General features: G+C 44.4%; 1 protein-coding gene across 1 annotated transcript in view; it reads right to left on the bottom strand.

The window, feature by feature from the left end:
* TCERG1L (transcription elongation regulator 1 like) overlaps nucleotides 1-15,474 on the bottom strand; it is a 272,474-nt gene that overhangs the window by 18,234 nt on the left and 238,766 nt on the right. The window contains exon 9 of the mRNA XM_040361370.1: nucleotides 11,478-11,547. Coding sequence (XP_040217304.1) covers nucleotides 11,478-11,547 — 70 coding nt within the window. The remainder of the gene's footprint in view (nucleotides 1-11,477; nucleotides 11,548-15,474) is intronic.

The following is a 15,474-nucleotide window of genomic DNA, read 5'->3' as shown; positions in this document are numbered from 1 at the left end:
ACGAGAGTGTGAGGCAAGTAGTTCTGGTGAGTGGCCAATCTTATTGGTGGAGGAATCACTACACACGTCAGGTGTGGTGGAAGATTACTTTGAAGATCACAGAAGTTTCATTTTCTTCAATCACTTATGAACTTTGTTTTACCACTTTTTTAATCACGGGTTCAATCATTTGTTTTTATTTTTGTATTTGTTAGTTCATCGGTGTGGGTCAACCACACTATAGCGCTGTTTATATATTTTGAATAAAAATCACTTTGTTTGAATACACTTTATACACTTTTTTCCATTTCACATTTATTTAAAGCAGCAGCTGCGGACTTTTGTTTTGTTTTATATTCCTTAGCGCAGCGGAGGGAACCACTGGGGCGCTTTTTGTGGTTACCAATTTTTTTTCCAATAAAAGAGGATTGCTCAGAGCTGGATTAACTCTGTGTGGCAAGACTGGGCACAGATGGTAGTAAATCTTATACTCTACATTGTGACATCAAAAATAAATAAAAAATTGGGGTGTTCATCCACTTTAATGGATGAGTAAGGCCGGGTCCACATATCTCAGGCCACGGTTCCCAGCATGGGATCCGGTGCCTCCCTGTTCACTGGTTTAGGTGCAATTCAGGTCCGCATTGAATTCGCACATGAACTGGACCCAAAGGCGCACAGGACCCTTCTGAAATCTGGACCACGGCCGCCCCGGACATATATGAGCCGGTCACACTCACCTGTTATGCGAATTGGATGTGGGGGGAAACCCACATCCAATTTGCATATATGTGAAGCCTAAAGGAGCTACCAGTCTTGTCCCTGTGTTAAGTACACCCCTACTGCCACCCTCCACCCCCTGTTATAGAGCATTAGCTTTGTGGTCTAGGGCAATTTCTTCTCTTGATAAAGGGTTTTATTTTCTCCTATAACAAGAGGTTCCCAGTCACGGCTGTTACATTGTATTGGAAAAATAAAGGGCCAGATTCATAAAGAAGATACGGCGGCGTATCTCCTGATACGCCGTCGTATCTTCGAATCCGGCCGGTCGTATCTATGCGCCCGATTCATAGAATCAGGTTACGCATAGATCTCCCTAAGATCCGACAGGTGTAACTGTGTTACACCGTCGGATCTTAGGCTGCAATTCTAGGCCGGCCACTAGGTGGCGATTCCATTGCGGTTTTCGTAGAATATGCAAATGACTCGTTACGCCGATTCACGAACATCCGCTTTGCCCGTCGCTGTAAATTTACGTCGTTTCTGTAGAGATACGCGTCGTAAAGATAAAGCTGGGCCCTAGGTGGTCTAGCCAATGTTAAGTATGGCCGTCGTTCCCACGTTGAAATTTCACGTCGTTTGCGTAAGTCGTCCGTGAATGGCGCTGGACGCCATTTACGTTAACGTTAAAACCAATGACGTCCTTGCAACGTCATTTAGCGCAATGCACTTCAGGAAATTTTAGGGACGGCGCATGCGCAGTACGTTCGGCGCGGGAACGCGCCTAATTTAAATGGTCCCCGCCCCATTTGAATTAGGCGGGCTTGCACCGAACGGCTTTACGCTACGCCACCGCAAGTTTACAGGCAAGTGCTTTGTGAATCAAGCACTTGTGCTGAAAACTTGCGGCGGTGTAACGTAAATGAGATACGTTACGCCGCCGCGCAGCTACGTGAATCTGGCCCAAAATTTTTACCAGTCAGTTCTAAAAGACAAACAAGTACCTCTGCACGGGCTGTGTTTATAAGATACGTGTGATTTTATGCAGTTTACATCAGTGAGCTTTCTAAACCAGTTTTACTATTCCAAGCAATGTGCAGCTTTAACTGCTGCTGGAGGTTTGTGAAGTGGAAAGGCTCCAGTCTTTTTTTTTTTACGTAATCCATAAAATGTGGTATAAAAAGGGTTTAGTGGGCTCTCGAGGTCCAGAGCTGGCTCCCCATTCGGTTTTCCGGAATAGCAATGAGGAATCACGCCAGCTTTGCTCTCCATATTTTATTCATAGATGTGCAGCCATGAAAGAATGATACAGTCTATGATATACCGAGCCGAGATGCTGGAAACAAGCATTGTTCAACCACGGAGCCATTTATCAAAATACCGCCGTCACCAGAGCTCCTTACACTAAAATTTATGTCCATAAGAATTGGCAAATCAATAATTCTATTTCCCTTGCTATTATTTACAATTGCTGATAGACAAGGAATTCCCCAGGAAATATAAATAAAACGGAATTCTGACAGGCAAGTACCAAAGCACAAAAAAAGCACAAGGGTTCTTTTATTTCCTAATATTGTTCCAGATCTTCATGATTAACCACTTCCATACCAGGCACTTTCCCCCCTTCCTGCCTAGGACAATTTTTAGCTTTCAGCGCTCTCGCACTTTGAATGACAATTGCGCGGTCATGCTACACTGTCCCCAAACTAAATTTTATAATTTCCCCCCCCACAAATAGAGCTTTCTTTTGGTGGTATTTGATCACCTCTGCATGTTTTAGTTTTTGTGATATAAACGAAAAAAGACAGACAATTTAAAGAAAATAAATGATGGGCACTGATAGGTGGCACTGATAGGCAGCACTGACGGCACCGATAGGCGGCACTGATGGGTACTTATAGGTGACACTGGCTAGGCAGCATTGATGAGGAGCTACTGACAGGCATTACTGAGTGGCACTGATTGGCCCTTTGATGGGGCACTAACAGTCATTACTGATAGGGCACTAATTGGCACTTTTTTGGGCACTGATCGGCACTGATGGGAATTTATTAGGGGACAGGCTGGCAGGGGTTGGGCACTGATTGGCACCTTTTGATGAGGGCTGTGCTGATTATCAATGTGCTGATTATCAGCACAGACCCCCCCCTCTGACAGGGAGAGCCGCCAATTGTTTACCGGCACTTCCTGGTTCACGCGATGATCAGCTGTGATTGGTCACAGCTGATCACATGGTAAGAAGCCTCTGACAGAGGCTTCATACCACGATGGGAGTTGCTGTGTGTAAGACTAAAGCCCTGTACACACGATCAGTCCATCCGATGAGAACGGTCCGAAGGACCGTTCTCATTGGTTAACCGATGAAGCTGACTGATGGTCTGATGTGCCTACACACCATCAGTTAAAAAAACGATCGAGTCCAACGCGGTGACGTAAAACACAACGACGTGCAGAGAAAAATGAAGTTAAATGCTTCCAAGCATGCGTCGACTTGATTCTGAGCATGGGTGGGGTTTTAACCGATGCTTTTGCGTACTAACCATCGGTTTTGACCTATCAGGTAGGCGTCCATCGGTTCAATTTTAAAGCAAGTTCTAAAATTTTTGACTGAAGGATAATTGACCGATGGGGTCCACACACGATCAGTTTGGACCGATGAAAAGGTCCTTTAGTCCGTTTTCATCGGTTTGGACCGACCGTGTGTACGCGGCCTAACACAACACTTCCGATCACCACGGGCGCGTGATATCTTGATCACATCATATGCCGCCGTCATTCTGCTATATGGCGGGTGGCAAGTGGCTAAGGAGACCCTGTCGCCAGACTGTTAATTTGAACAAAAAAATGTGTCCCATAAGAATATCTGGGCACTGAATGTATTTTATGTATAGTTTTACCTGTAAAGGATTCTTTTGTGTACACATTCAAAAATGCCCTGATGCCTTGTACTGTACACATGAGCGGAATTTCCGATGGAAAAAGTCAGACGGAAGCTTTTCATCGGATTTTTACATCCGTGTGTATGCCTCATCTGACTTTTTCCGTCGGACAGTCAGACAAAATTAGATTGAGAACATTTTCTCAATTTTTCCGATGAAAAAATATTCTTACGAAACTTCCGTTAATCTGGATGCAATTCCGACAGACTAAAAACCATGCATGCTCATAATCAAGTCGACGCATGCTCGGAAGCATTGAACTTCATTTTTCTCAGCTCGTCGTAGTATTGTACGTCAACGCGTTCTTGACCGTCGGAATTTGGTGTGACCGTGTGTATGCAAGACAGCTTGAGCGGAATTCCGTCGGAAAAAAAGTTTTATTCAGACGGGAAAACCGGTCGTGTGTACAGGGCATGAGACTGCTGCTGGGTGCCACCATCTTGAAAGAAGCAGCCCCAACAGACTCTGCACTATCACTCAAGTGTACAAAAACCTTTCACTCCTCTCTGACAGCTACATAAAAGCTTATGTAGGGAGGGGAGGGAAGGATGGAGGAGCTGGGCCAGCCTACACAGTAATTAGACACTCCCAGAGAAGAGGGCTATGATGTTCAAGGATTACAGAATACGTAATCCCAGCAAATCATATTTGTCAGTCACAGCGCCGGAGCAGCGATATGTTTACATACGGCTCTCCCCATTCGCGAGGGGGCGCCCTCGTCCCGGATCTCTCGGGGGGGGGGGGTCCCGATCGGACCCCCGACCCACGTCTAGGCAGGGACTTACAGGTATGCCAATGTGCCTGTCCGTGCCATTCTGCCGGCGTAAATGTACATGCGGCGGTCCGGAAGTGGTTAAAGATATACCATGCAAGAAAAGCTTGTAAGGATGTGAACAATATGGTTCTAGGTAACCCTGTTTTATACATTTACAGGCTATACAAATCAAGTCTTCATTTATTTGTTCACGACATCTAATTAAGAAGTCCATTAGAACATTAGTGTCACATAGATGCTTGATTTAATGCCAGTGAGATTAATTACTTGCTTCTGCTTGAATGATAAATGACAACGCTAGAAAAATGGAGAGAAGTGCAGGTTTAATGAAGTAACAGTTTACTGATGCAAGAATCTTTATAACTTGAAGAGTGATGTATATTGGCTATAGGATGTAGATGCAGGTCTGGGTGAGAAAATCTCTGTTCATTTCAAAAAATATTTTATACTGTCATCCAAGAAATGTCTAACTTATTAAAGGGGTTTGTGTATATATATATATATATATATATATATATATATATATATATATATATATATATATATATATATATATATATATATATATATATATATATATATATATATATATATATATATATATATATATATATATATATACACTCCAGTGTCACCTTTGATTCACCATGTTTCCATCTGGAAATATTGAGAAGAGTTAGAACATTCAGTCATTTCTCTCTAGTACAATGAGATCGGATTGGCTGATATAGGTTAGTGCGCACTTTAGCACATCATACTGTATGTTGTACTACCATGCAGACGGCTCTGCTATTTTACCCGACAGGAATCGCTTTAAGCTGGGATCGGCGGCAGTATGCTTTGGAGCCTTATTCAAAAGGCACCAGGTGACTTTTGAACTCTCTGAAATTGCTGTCTCATCATTTGTATTTAAATTGACCAGTCCTTTGAATTATAGTTATTGCAACCTTTGGTGCAGGACATATAAATACAAAGGGCTTGCCCTGGTCGGGCTCCTGATTCTTCCACTGCACGTCCTTCCTCTTCTCGGTATGGCTGCTCGCCCCTCCCCCCCTCCTCCCATTATACGGAATAGATATTCCATGCTCTCTGTTCTAACCTTGTGCCAATTAAAGCGGGAGTTCACCCATTTATTAAATTTTTTTTTTCTCCCCTTAGATTCCTGCTCGTTCGGTCTAGGGGAATCGGCTATTTGTATTAAAATATGAGCAGTACTTACCCGTTTTCGAGATGCATCTTCTTCCGTCGCTTCCGGGTATGGGTCTTCGGGAGCGGGCGTTCCTTCTTGATTGACAGTCTTCCGAGAGGCTTCCGACGGTCGCATCCATCGCGTCACTCGTAGCCGAAAGAAGCCGAACGTCGGTGCGGCTCTATACTGCGCCTGCGCACCGACGTTCGGCTTCTTTCGGAAAATCGTGACGCGATGGATGCGACCGTCGGAAGCCTCTCGGAAGACTGTCAATCAAGAAGGAACGCCCATTCCCGCAGCCCATACCCGGAAGCGACGGAGAGGATGCATCTCGTAAACGAGTAAGTACTGCACATATTTTAAAACAAATAGCCGATTCCCCTAGAGAAAACGAGCAGGAATCTAAGGGGAAAAAGTGCCCTCTAAGGGTGAACCCCGCTTTAAGTTTCCCTGAAGAAGCTGTTGGCTAAACGCGTAGTGATCCATTTGGTAATACCACAATGCCCTCGCATGTGTCCCTCATCTATGGATAACCACCATACAGATGCATATGACTCATGTTTGTACTGTGGACCATTTTGCTTAGGCTATGTTTTATAAACCACTTACCGTATATACTCGAGTATAAGCCAAGTTTTTCAGCACATTTTTTTGTGCTGAAAATGCCCCCCTTGGTATATACTCGAGTCACCTTTTTGCGCCTGATCTTCTGGACTTTGGGGACCCGGTACCGGCTGGCCATAGGTCCCCTGGACCCCAAACATGGCACACATGTAGCCCCACTCTTTCTCTATAAGTGTGCAAAGTTTGCTGTCCAAGAGCACAGATTTTTCAAAGCCGGCTCCCCTTCCATAGTAATTTCTCTGGTGAATTTGGGGCCCTGGTACCGGCCAGTCATAGGTCCCCTGGACCCGGAACTTGGCACACATGTAGCCCCATTTCTTCTCTACAAGTGTGCAAAGTTTGTTGTCTAGGGGACCTACGGCTGGGGAGCACTGATTTTTCAAAGACGGGAACCCCCTCCATCGACTCCCATGTTAAACATCACTCTACGGTAGTCATGGACACAGTGAGGCATGGGCACAGTCAGGCATGGGCACAGTGAGGCATGGACACAGTGAGGCATGGACACAGTGAGGCATGCAAATGGACACAGTGAGGCAAAGTGAGGCACAGTGAGGCATGCAGATGGACACCCTAGGCTTATACTCGAGTCAATACGTTTTCCCTGTTCTTTGTGGTTAAATTAGGCGCCTCGGCTTATATTCGGGTCAGCTTATACTCGAGTATATACGGTACACTATTACTTAGCATATATGGGAGAGAGAATGTTGTGTTAGCACATATTATATGATGCTTACAGTTTCTCATCAATTTAAATATTTTCTAATAAAATTTAAAATTGTTATTCTTGTATATTGTTGAGCATTTCTTTCAACTTGGGAAACTAGTGGCTACCTTAAAAGTCCTGTTTTTCCCCCTTTTTTCATGTTGTACTACCTTACTGATTATAAAGGAAAACAATTATTATACAGTATGTTCACAATGTGCTTGTAGCACCCTCTACCATAGGTAGGTGCTAGAGGTAAGAATTTGTGTGTGATAAGCTGCCAGGCAGGTACATTTAGGCAGGCCTATGCTTCCAGCTTGGCCTGCTTGTTTTGATCTGGGGGCAGGGAGTGGTTAGTATAGCAGTGGGTGTGACCACTTCAGTTCTTGGGCACCCCCCTGCTTCCAGGGAGAATGTTCTGGAAGAGAGGCAGGGCTGGCAGCTGGAGTGACAGGGAGCTCACGTGAGGAGCCCTGACCAATCCCCAACTGGAATTGGCAGGGGGAAGGCCTCCTTCATAAGCTCAGGTCCAGCCCACTGGAGGGGAGTTGTTGGCTGAGAGACGTGAAGAATGGAGTGCTAGATTGTAGCAGGAGGCCCATCCCCATCTAGGGGGGAGTGCGCGCCTTGGCTGAGGAGCCCGGGAGCTGGGAGGGAGCCTTGTCCTTACACTGTCATGGAAGAGGTGTCCTGGAACAAAGGGGCTGGAGAAGCTATTGGAACGCATGTCCGGTTAAGTTCTTCACCATGGACTCAGGGCTGGAGAAGGTCGGTGAGTGAGGCGCAGTGGATACCTGGAGGAGGCATGCCAGGGGAGCTGGGTGCAAGGCCAGAGGAGAGACTGTAGGGTTTTGTGCCAAACTTATGTGGCCTGCAGGCACAGGATTTGCAAGTCGGCTAGCTGGGATCAGTAGTCCACTAACTCAAGCTGCTAAAAACATCTAGGCTGCCAATAAGGGCCAATAAGGGGTACCGGAGTACTAGAGACCATTCAGAGTAATCCCTGGGGTAAAGGAAGATGATGAGGCGTAAAGACTAATGTCGCATACACACGATCAGAATTTTCGATGGAAAAAGTCAGATGGACTTTATTTCATAGGAAATTCCGACCGTGTGTATGCCCCATTGGAGAAATTCCATCTGAGTTTAAATATAGAACATGTTTTATTTTACTCCAATGGAAGTCGTCGGAATTCCGATGAGCTTTTGGTCAGGCAAAAGCCCGATCGTGTGTACGCGGCATTATATTTCACAGTAAAGTTTTGTGCAGGAGGAGAGGAGTCCACACGGCCGGGAATCTCGTCTGGAAAAAAACTTAGTTTTTCCCGACGAGATTCCTGGCAAGCTACGAGGCTTAACAGTCTGCAGGAGTTGATGCAGAGGAGGAGCAACGGTCTGCAGGAGTTTATGCAGGGGAAGTGATTGTGAATATTAGAGTCTATCAGTTCTTCAAAAGCTCAATTCATTTAACCAATTCTGTAACCATGATGGCAAAGTGATCTGTTCTATGGGCATCCCATAACCCCTTTACCCAACCAAGTTATATCCCCCAAATAAACAAAAACAAAACAAAGCAAATGACTGTTCATTGTCTCTGAGGCCGCGTACACACGGTCGAACATGTCCGCTGAAACTGGTCCGCGGACCAGTTTCCGCGGACATGTCCGACCGTGTGTACGGCCTAGCGGACAGGTTTCCAGCAAGCTAAGAAACTTGTCCGCTGGAAACATGTCCGTCGGATGGTTAGTACACCTAATTGGACATGTCCGCTGGTTATGACGTGTAACCAGCGTCCCGAAATACCGCGCATTGATTCGACGCATGCGTGGAAGCATTGCACTTCTGTGTTTGAGAACTTCGGTGTCTTCTACGTCACCGCGTTCTCTGTCCGCGGGGATTTTGGGCTGATGGTGTGTACACACATCAGACCAAAAGCTCCGCGGACCGTTTTCATCGGACATGTCTCCTCGTGTGTACGGGGGCCTGAGAGTGATAGATGGAGGTCTGGCAGCAGGGTGATATGGTGGATGATAGTAACTGGTAGCATCCAAACTCTACATACTAATAGCTAAATAATACTATAAAGTGCTTATATGCTAATGTTAAAGGGGTTGTAAAGGTAAAACAAAATTCCCCTAAATAGCTTCCCTTACCTTAGTGCAGTCCTCCTTCACTTACCTCATCCTTCGATTTTGCTTTTAAATGTTCTTATTTCTTCGGAGAAATCCTCACTTCCTGTTCTTCTGTCTGTAACTACACACCGTAATGCAAGGCTTTCTCCCTGGTGTGGAGAAAGCCTCTTAAAGGGGGTAGGGGGCGAGCAGGAGTGTCACACAGCTCCTTTCTCTATCTGCAAAGTAGAGAGTGTCCTGACACTCCTGCTTGCCCCCTCCCCCCTCAAGAGGCTTTCTCCACACCAGGGAGAAAGCCTTGCATTACTGTGTGGAGTTACAGACAGAAGAACAGGAAGTGAGGATTTCTCAGAATGAATAAGGACATTTAAAAGCAAAATTGAAGGATGAGGTAAGTGAAAGAGGACTGCACTAAGGTAAGTGAAGCTATTTAGGGAAAAAATGTTTTACCTTTACAAACCCTTTAATTTCTTTATATCGCAGGATCACTTTCTAGAAGCTACTTTGCAAAATGATTTTGTTGGACCAATGTCCCTGGAATGTGTTGTTGTGCAGTCTGTGGATAAACAATTACAGACAATTAGTTTCCGTGCCGGTTCACACTACAGCGACTTGGGATCCGACTTGTGTCGCCCCAAGTCGCGCGACATGAGAAATTCCATTGAAGTGAATGAGAGCCGTCTAATTGTACACTACTGAAGTCGCTCCGACTTCAGAAAAGCTTCCTGTACTACTTCAAGGCAACTTCTAGGCAACTTGTACCCATTGATTATAATGGAAGTTGCCTCCAAAGTCGGATCTCCATCTTAACTGAAGCAACTTTACAGGAAGAGAAAATAGTTTTCTCAGGCAAACCCCTCCCTCCCACAGGGCTGATTATTGTTTGATTGGCCACTGGCAAAGTCGCCTGTCCTGGAGGCAACTTGAAGTCGCGTTGTAAGTTGCTTCAAGTCGTGCTGAAGTCGTGTTGCTCCCGTGTGAACCAGCACTAATATTGTACAGTGAGACATTTCAAAGTACGTTTCATAGTAAAGACTAGAGTTGAGCGGACACCTGGATGTTTGGGTTCGACAGGTTCGGCCAAACTTCGGAAAAAAGTCCGGGTTCGGGACCCGAACTTGACCCGAACCCCATTGAAGTCAATGGGGACCCGAACTTTTCAGTACTAAAATGTCTCTAAAACACTAATGGAAAGGGCTAGAGGGCTACAAATGGCAGCAACATGTTGGTAAGAGCATGGCAAGTACTCTGCAAATAAATCTGGATAGGGAAATAACTTAAAATAACATAAAAAAAATATATACAGATATGGGGGAACAAATGCAAACACTGGAGGAAACACTGCAAAATATTTTTTTTTGTCCTAAATGGGTGTTTGTTGAATAGAACAATAGAAGAACACCAGCTAAAGTGTTTATCTCACACGTACAGATATGGAGGAAAAACTGCAAACACTGGAGGAAACACTGCAATTTTTTTTTTTTTTGCCCTAAATGGATGTTTTTTGAATAGCACAATAGAAGAAATATATCTAAAGGGTGTATCTCACAGTAACATATGCAGTGCTGGTGTAATTTGATTTCTGAAGCAGGACTGACTCCTATATATTTCTGTCCCTATAAGCACAATCAGGAACCTTTCCCTAAAGTATCTAATGCAGAGTATCTCACAGGAACATATGCAGTGCTGGTGTAATTTGATTTCTGAAGCAGGACTTACTCCTATATATTTCTCTCCCTACAAGCAGCAGCAGCAGCCTTTCCCTACCCTAACTAAAGCAGAGTGACAAGCTGTGCTATGTGCCTCTAGCTTATATAGGGGCTGGGTCACATGCTGGGTCACATGCTGCACTGGCCATTCACAGCCATGCCATTAGTAGGCATGGCTGTGATGGCTTCTAGGTCACACAATTAAAACAAATGGTGATTGGTTGCCCTGCAGCGCGCCATTACATTGCCGAACACCGTACCCGAACCCAAACTTACATCAAATTGTTCGGGTTTGGGTGCGAGTACCAAAAACCCAAAAGTCCGGTACGAACCCGAACTTTAAAGTTCGGGTTCGCTCAACCCTAGTAAAGACGTTTCATAAATACACAAATTGATGTTTCTTGTAGCTAAGTTATGTGTGGTCTGGACAAATTCTTAAAGAGTTAACGTAAGACGTTTTAGGAGATACTGCATGGCAAGTATCCAAGATTGGTGTTTATAAAAGCTCCCGGTGATGAAGACATCCGATCTGATCTCTGCATGTTAATTTCTCTGCTTCCTAATATTTGCTTTGTAATTGTTCTCTTCTAAACAAACTTTCAAAATCATTCACCGTGAGACGAGGTTGTTGATTTTCCTTATCGGGGAATAAGCTTCACATTGGGAGGAAAGAAAGGTACCACCGTCATGGGCTCTCTACTCACTTGTTTCTCTTAATCTTTGCGCTATGTTCGTCATTCAGATCTTCTGGGATAAGTCCGTCTTTTTTAGTAGCTGGTAGACAAAAAAAAATAAAAAAAAAAGTTCCTTAATCCAGAATGAACATAACGTTTAAATGCCCAAATGAACACCCTTAATGACAATTTTATGTTCCTATTTGGAAGCCAAGTATCTCAATCCCGATAGAGAGCACCAATTCCCATCTCAGAGCCACATACAAAATACCTAATGAACTCATAAGTTTTAGGAATACAAAGCCTTGGTTCAGTCTGAGATACTGAAGAATATCCCTGTGCCAAATTGATTTAGACTTCTGGCAGGGAATTTCCTTTTCGATCAGATCTGCAGCTACACTTCAAATGCTTTTAAATATTTCTAAATGTTTTTTTTTCCACATCAGACTAGCTACTTAAGGGGGTAGGAGCAATGCAATTAAAGTCACAAAGAAATGGAATCAAAGCTGTTAATGATCAGAGTACATATTGTTGTGCTCATTGGGTACATCAATTAGTGCATTACCAAAATATTCCCCCCATCTAAATTTGTATGCCAGAAAAGTGCACAAAAGTGTCACAAAACCCTAAAGTGGAACTTCTGCTCATCTGATTACCCCCCCCCCCTCCGGTGCCACAATTGGCACCTTTCGGGGGGAGGGGGACAGGTATTCTTTCCCACTTCTGGGAGTCCGGACCAGGGCCCGTGACGTCACCGCAGGGTTCCCTCCTCTTCCCCCGGCCGCCGGGCAAATAGGAATGAGGAGCGGGGCCTCACGCATGCGGCGGCAGCACGCGACAGCTGATGGAAACATCAGCTGCAATGCCGACACTGAGGTACTCTTCTAATTATTTATTTTTTTGCCGGGAACACTTTTTGAGTCACAGATTTTGAACACATACACAGACCAGGAAGTTTGGGTTGAAGTCAAAGCTTTTAATCTGCTTACTTATGTTACAGGTCAGTGACTCAAAGCTTTAAAGCGTAAGGATCAACATGGCCTCCAGGTAGCATTTTCAGGAGAGGTCGGCTTCAGTATTATGTCTTTCATATTTTCTCAATATGGGTTTCTTTGACGCGTTTCACGGGAACCCCCGCTTCATCGGGGCCTTGAAAATAGCACAAAAAAAATCATATAGCATCATGATGTTTATTTGTGCTATTTTCAAGGCCCTGAAGAAGCGGGGGTTCCCCGCAAAATGCGTAGGCCATATCTCTTGACACCTCCAGGGCCTGCACATCCTGAATTCAAGCAATAGTAGACTGTATCTTGTCCTAAACTGTAATAGACTTTTAAAGAAGCTTCTGCCTATGGTAGGCAAATAAAACTTTTCAATTTTTTCATAATTGTGGTATATATATATATCTTTTTGTCCATCCATCACAAGGCACAATCAAAGTCCCATTAAACCCCACCTTTTGAATTATAGTCACATAATTTATATAACACATCACTTTATGAAAAGGTAATGTAGGACTCACCAGCCATGAGGACCCTTTGTATAGCTTTTGAGCTGTCATGTTTTGGCAAAAAATACAAACTTACGTTTCATGATTTTTACATAGTTTGGTCTGAGAGCTTTACAGGATTGCTAGTGAGATGTTTAATTATAGTAAATAACATAAGAGGCTGTATCTGAGCTTTGTATGTAATATGCCTTTTACTGTTCACAGAGAACATAACCTGCATGTCACTCAGTCAGTCTTCTACCAGTATAGTAGACCACATCTAAGATGTTACTTAGTGGGCCCTACTCCAGTATAGTAGACCACATCTAAGATGTTACTTAGTGGGCCCTGCTCCAGTATAGTAGACCACATCCTAGACCTTATGGTACCAATAGCTATTAGAATAACAATTATCCCAAATAAGGAGTTTTTCTAAGAATCAGTCGCATAGATACGACGGCCACAAATTAGGATTTACGACGGCGTACATTGTGTTGCGCCGTCGTAAGCCCTTTGAGAATCTGGGCTGTTGTTTTTAGTTGGCTGGACTGTTTTGAATACAACTGTGTGCACCAGTTCCTTTCTTCTTAAAGTTTGAACAGGAAGGGGCCATCCTCAAACTGTTCCCACAATGTTGGGAGCATGAAATTGTCCAAAATGTCTTGGTATGCTGACACCTTAAGAGTTCCCTTCCCTAGAACTAAAGGGCCAAGGCCAAGCCCTAAAAAACAACCCCACACCATAATCCCCCTCCACCAAATGATTTGGACCAGTGCAAAAAAGCAAGGTCCATAAAGACATGGTTGAGTGAGTTTGGGGTGGAGGAACTTGTTTGGTCTGCACAGAGTCCTGAACTTAACCCGACAGAACACCTTTGGGATGAATTGGTATGGAGACTGTGAGCCAGGCCTTCTTGTCCAGCATCAGTGCCTGAACTCACAAATGCGCTTCTGGAAGAATGGTCAAACCTTCCCATAGACACACTCCTAAACCTTGTGGACGGCCTTCCCAGAAGAGTTACGGCTGCAAAGGGTGGGCCAACTTACTATTGAACCCTACAGAATAAGGCTGGGATGTCATTAAATTTCATGTGCGTGTAAAGCCAGGCGTCCCAATATTTTTGGTAATATAGTGTATATGTGATTCCGCCATGCCCTAAGATGAGCAATTCCAAATGATCCCCTTTCATGTAAAGTGCCAAAGCTGTTAGATGCTCCTGTCATTTTTCACTTCTAGCTACTTGCTTCGCTGCCTAGGCAGTCAGTGACCTGGAAATAAAATTGCATCCAGTGAAGTGAATCCCCAGAGCCTGCACCAATCAAACTAAACCAGTGATGGCTGCCCCAGTACCTTTATTCCCACAAGCTCATATTCAATTCTGCAGCATCTATTGTATTCAATAAGGATTGCAGTAAGAGAAGAGGATCGTCACGGATCAGAAAAACGGACTAACAAACAGAGCCTGCGTAATTAGGCTTAATGTACACGGGACATTTTTACAACCTCACCTGAACGATTTAACTGGACAGATAGTATCCCACGATTTTTTTTAAATGGCCAGAAACGAAAAACGCCTGTAAACGAAACACGGCTAAACATGGGTTACCATGTTTAACCGCGTTTTGGAGGGTTTGTCGTTTGAAATGCCTTTAAACTTAGGCCTCATGTACTGGGGGCAGTTGAAAACCTCTTCTGAACGCTGGAAACTGACAGCTGATGAACGACAGTGAAAAACCTCTTAAAAAAAAAAAAAGCCTCTAAACTCAACTGCCTAGAAAGTACTATAACACCCCTGTGTACATGTACTGATAAGATAACAGAAGAGAGTTCAGGAACAGCTGAAAAAAATGCCCAACTGCTCCTAAACGTCCATTTACCAGCAGTAGTGTACATGAAGCCTAATGCCGCGTACACACGATCGGACGTTCCGACTACAAAACCATGGATTTTTCTCCAACGGAATGTTGGCTAAAGCTTGTCTTGCATACACACGTTCACACAGATGTTGTCGGAAATTTAGATCGCCAAGAACGCGGTCACGTACAACACAACGACGAGCCGAGAAAAATTAAGTTCAATGATTCCGAGCATGCGTCAAATTGATTCCAAGCATGCGTAGTATTTTTGCATACAGACGATCGGAATTTCCGACAAGAACTTTTGTTGTCGGAAAACTTGAGAACCAGCTCTCAAACATTTGTTGTCGGAAATTCCGACAGCAAATGTCCGATGAAGCCTACAGTGGGTGACTGCGATATTGTGTTTTTAGCACGACGGCATCGCGCTGATTCTCGGCGACATGGTGCCGAAATCTCGCACTCGCTGGAATAGACAAAGCACATCCCAGCGTGCGCGTCATAGAAGCGACGGGAGATCCGACTTGGATTCCCGCCAATTCTAGCGTCGGCATTTGGTATGCATTCCTGAGAGGGAGAACTCCACGCCAATTTTTTAATTAAAAATTGGCATGGGTTCCCCCCCCCAGGAGCATACCAGGCCCTTAGGTCTGTTATGGGTTGTAGGGAGACCCCCCCCTAC

Source organism: Rana temporaria, chromosome 8 (genome assembly GCF_905171775.1).
Source record: "Rana temporaria chromosome 8, aRanTem1.1, whole genome shotgun sequence".
Lineage (NCBI taxonomy): Eukaryota > Metazoa > Chordata > Amphibia > Anura > Ranidae > Rana > Rana temporaria.
Note: the sequence above shows the minus strand (reverse complement) of the source record. Positions and strands in the feature narration are given on the sequence as shown.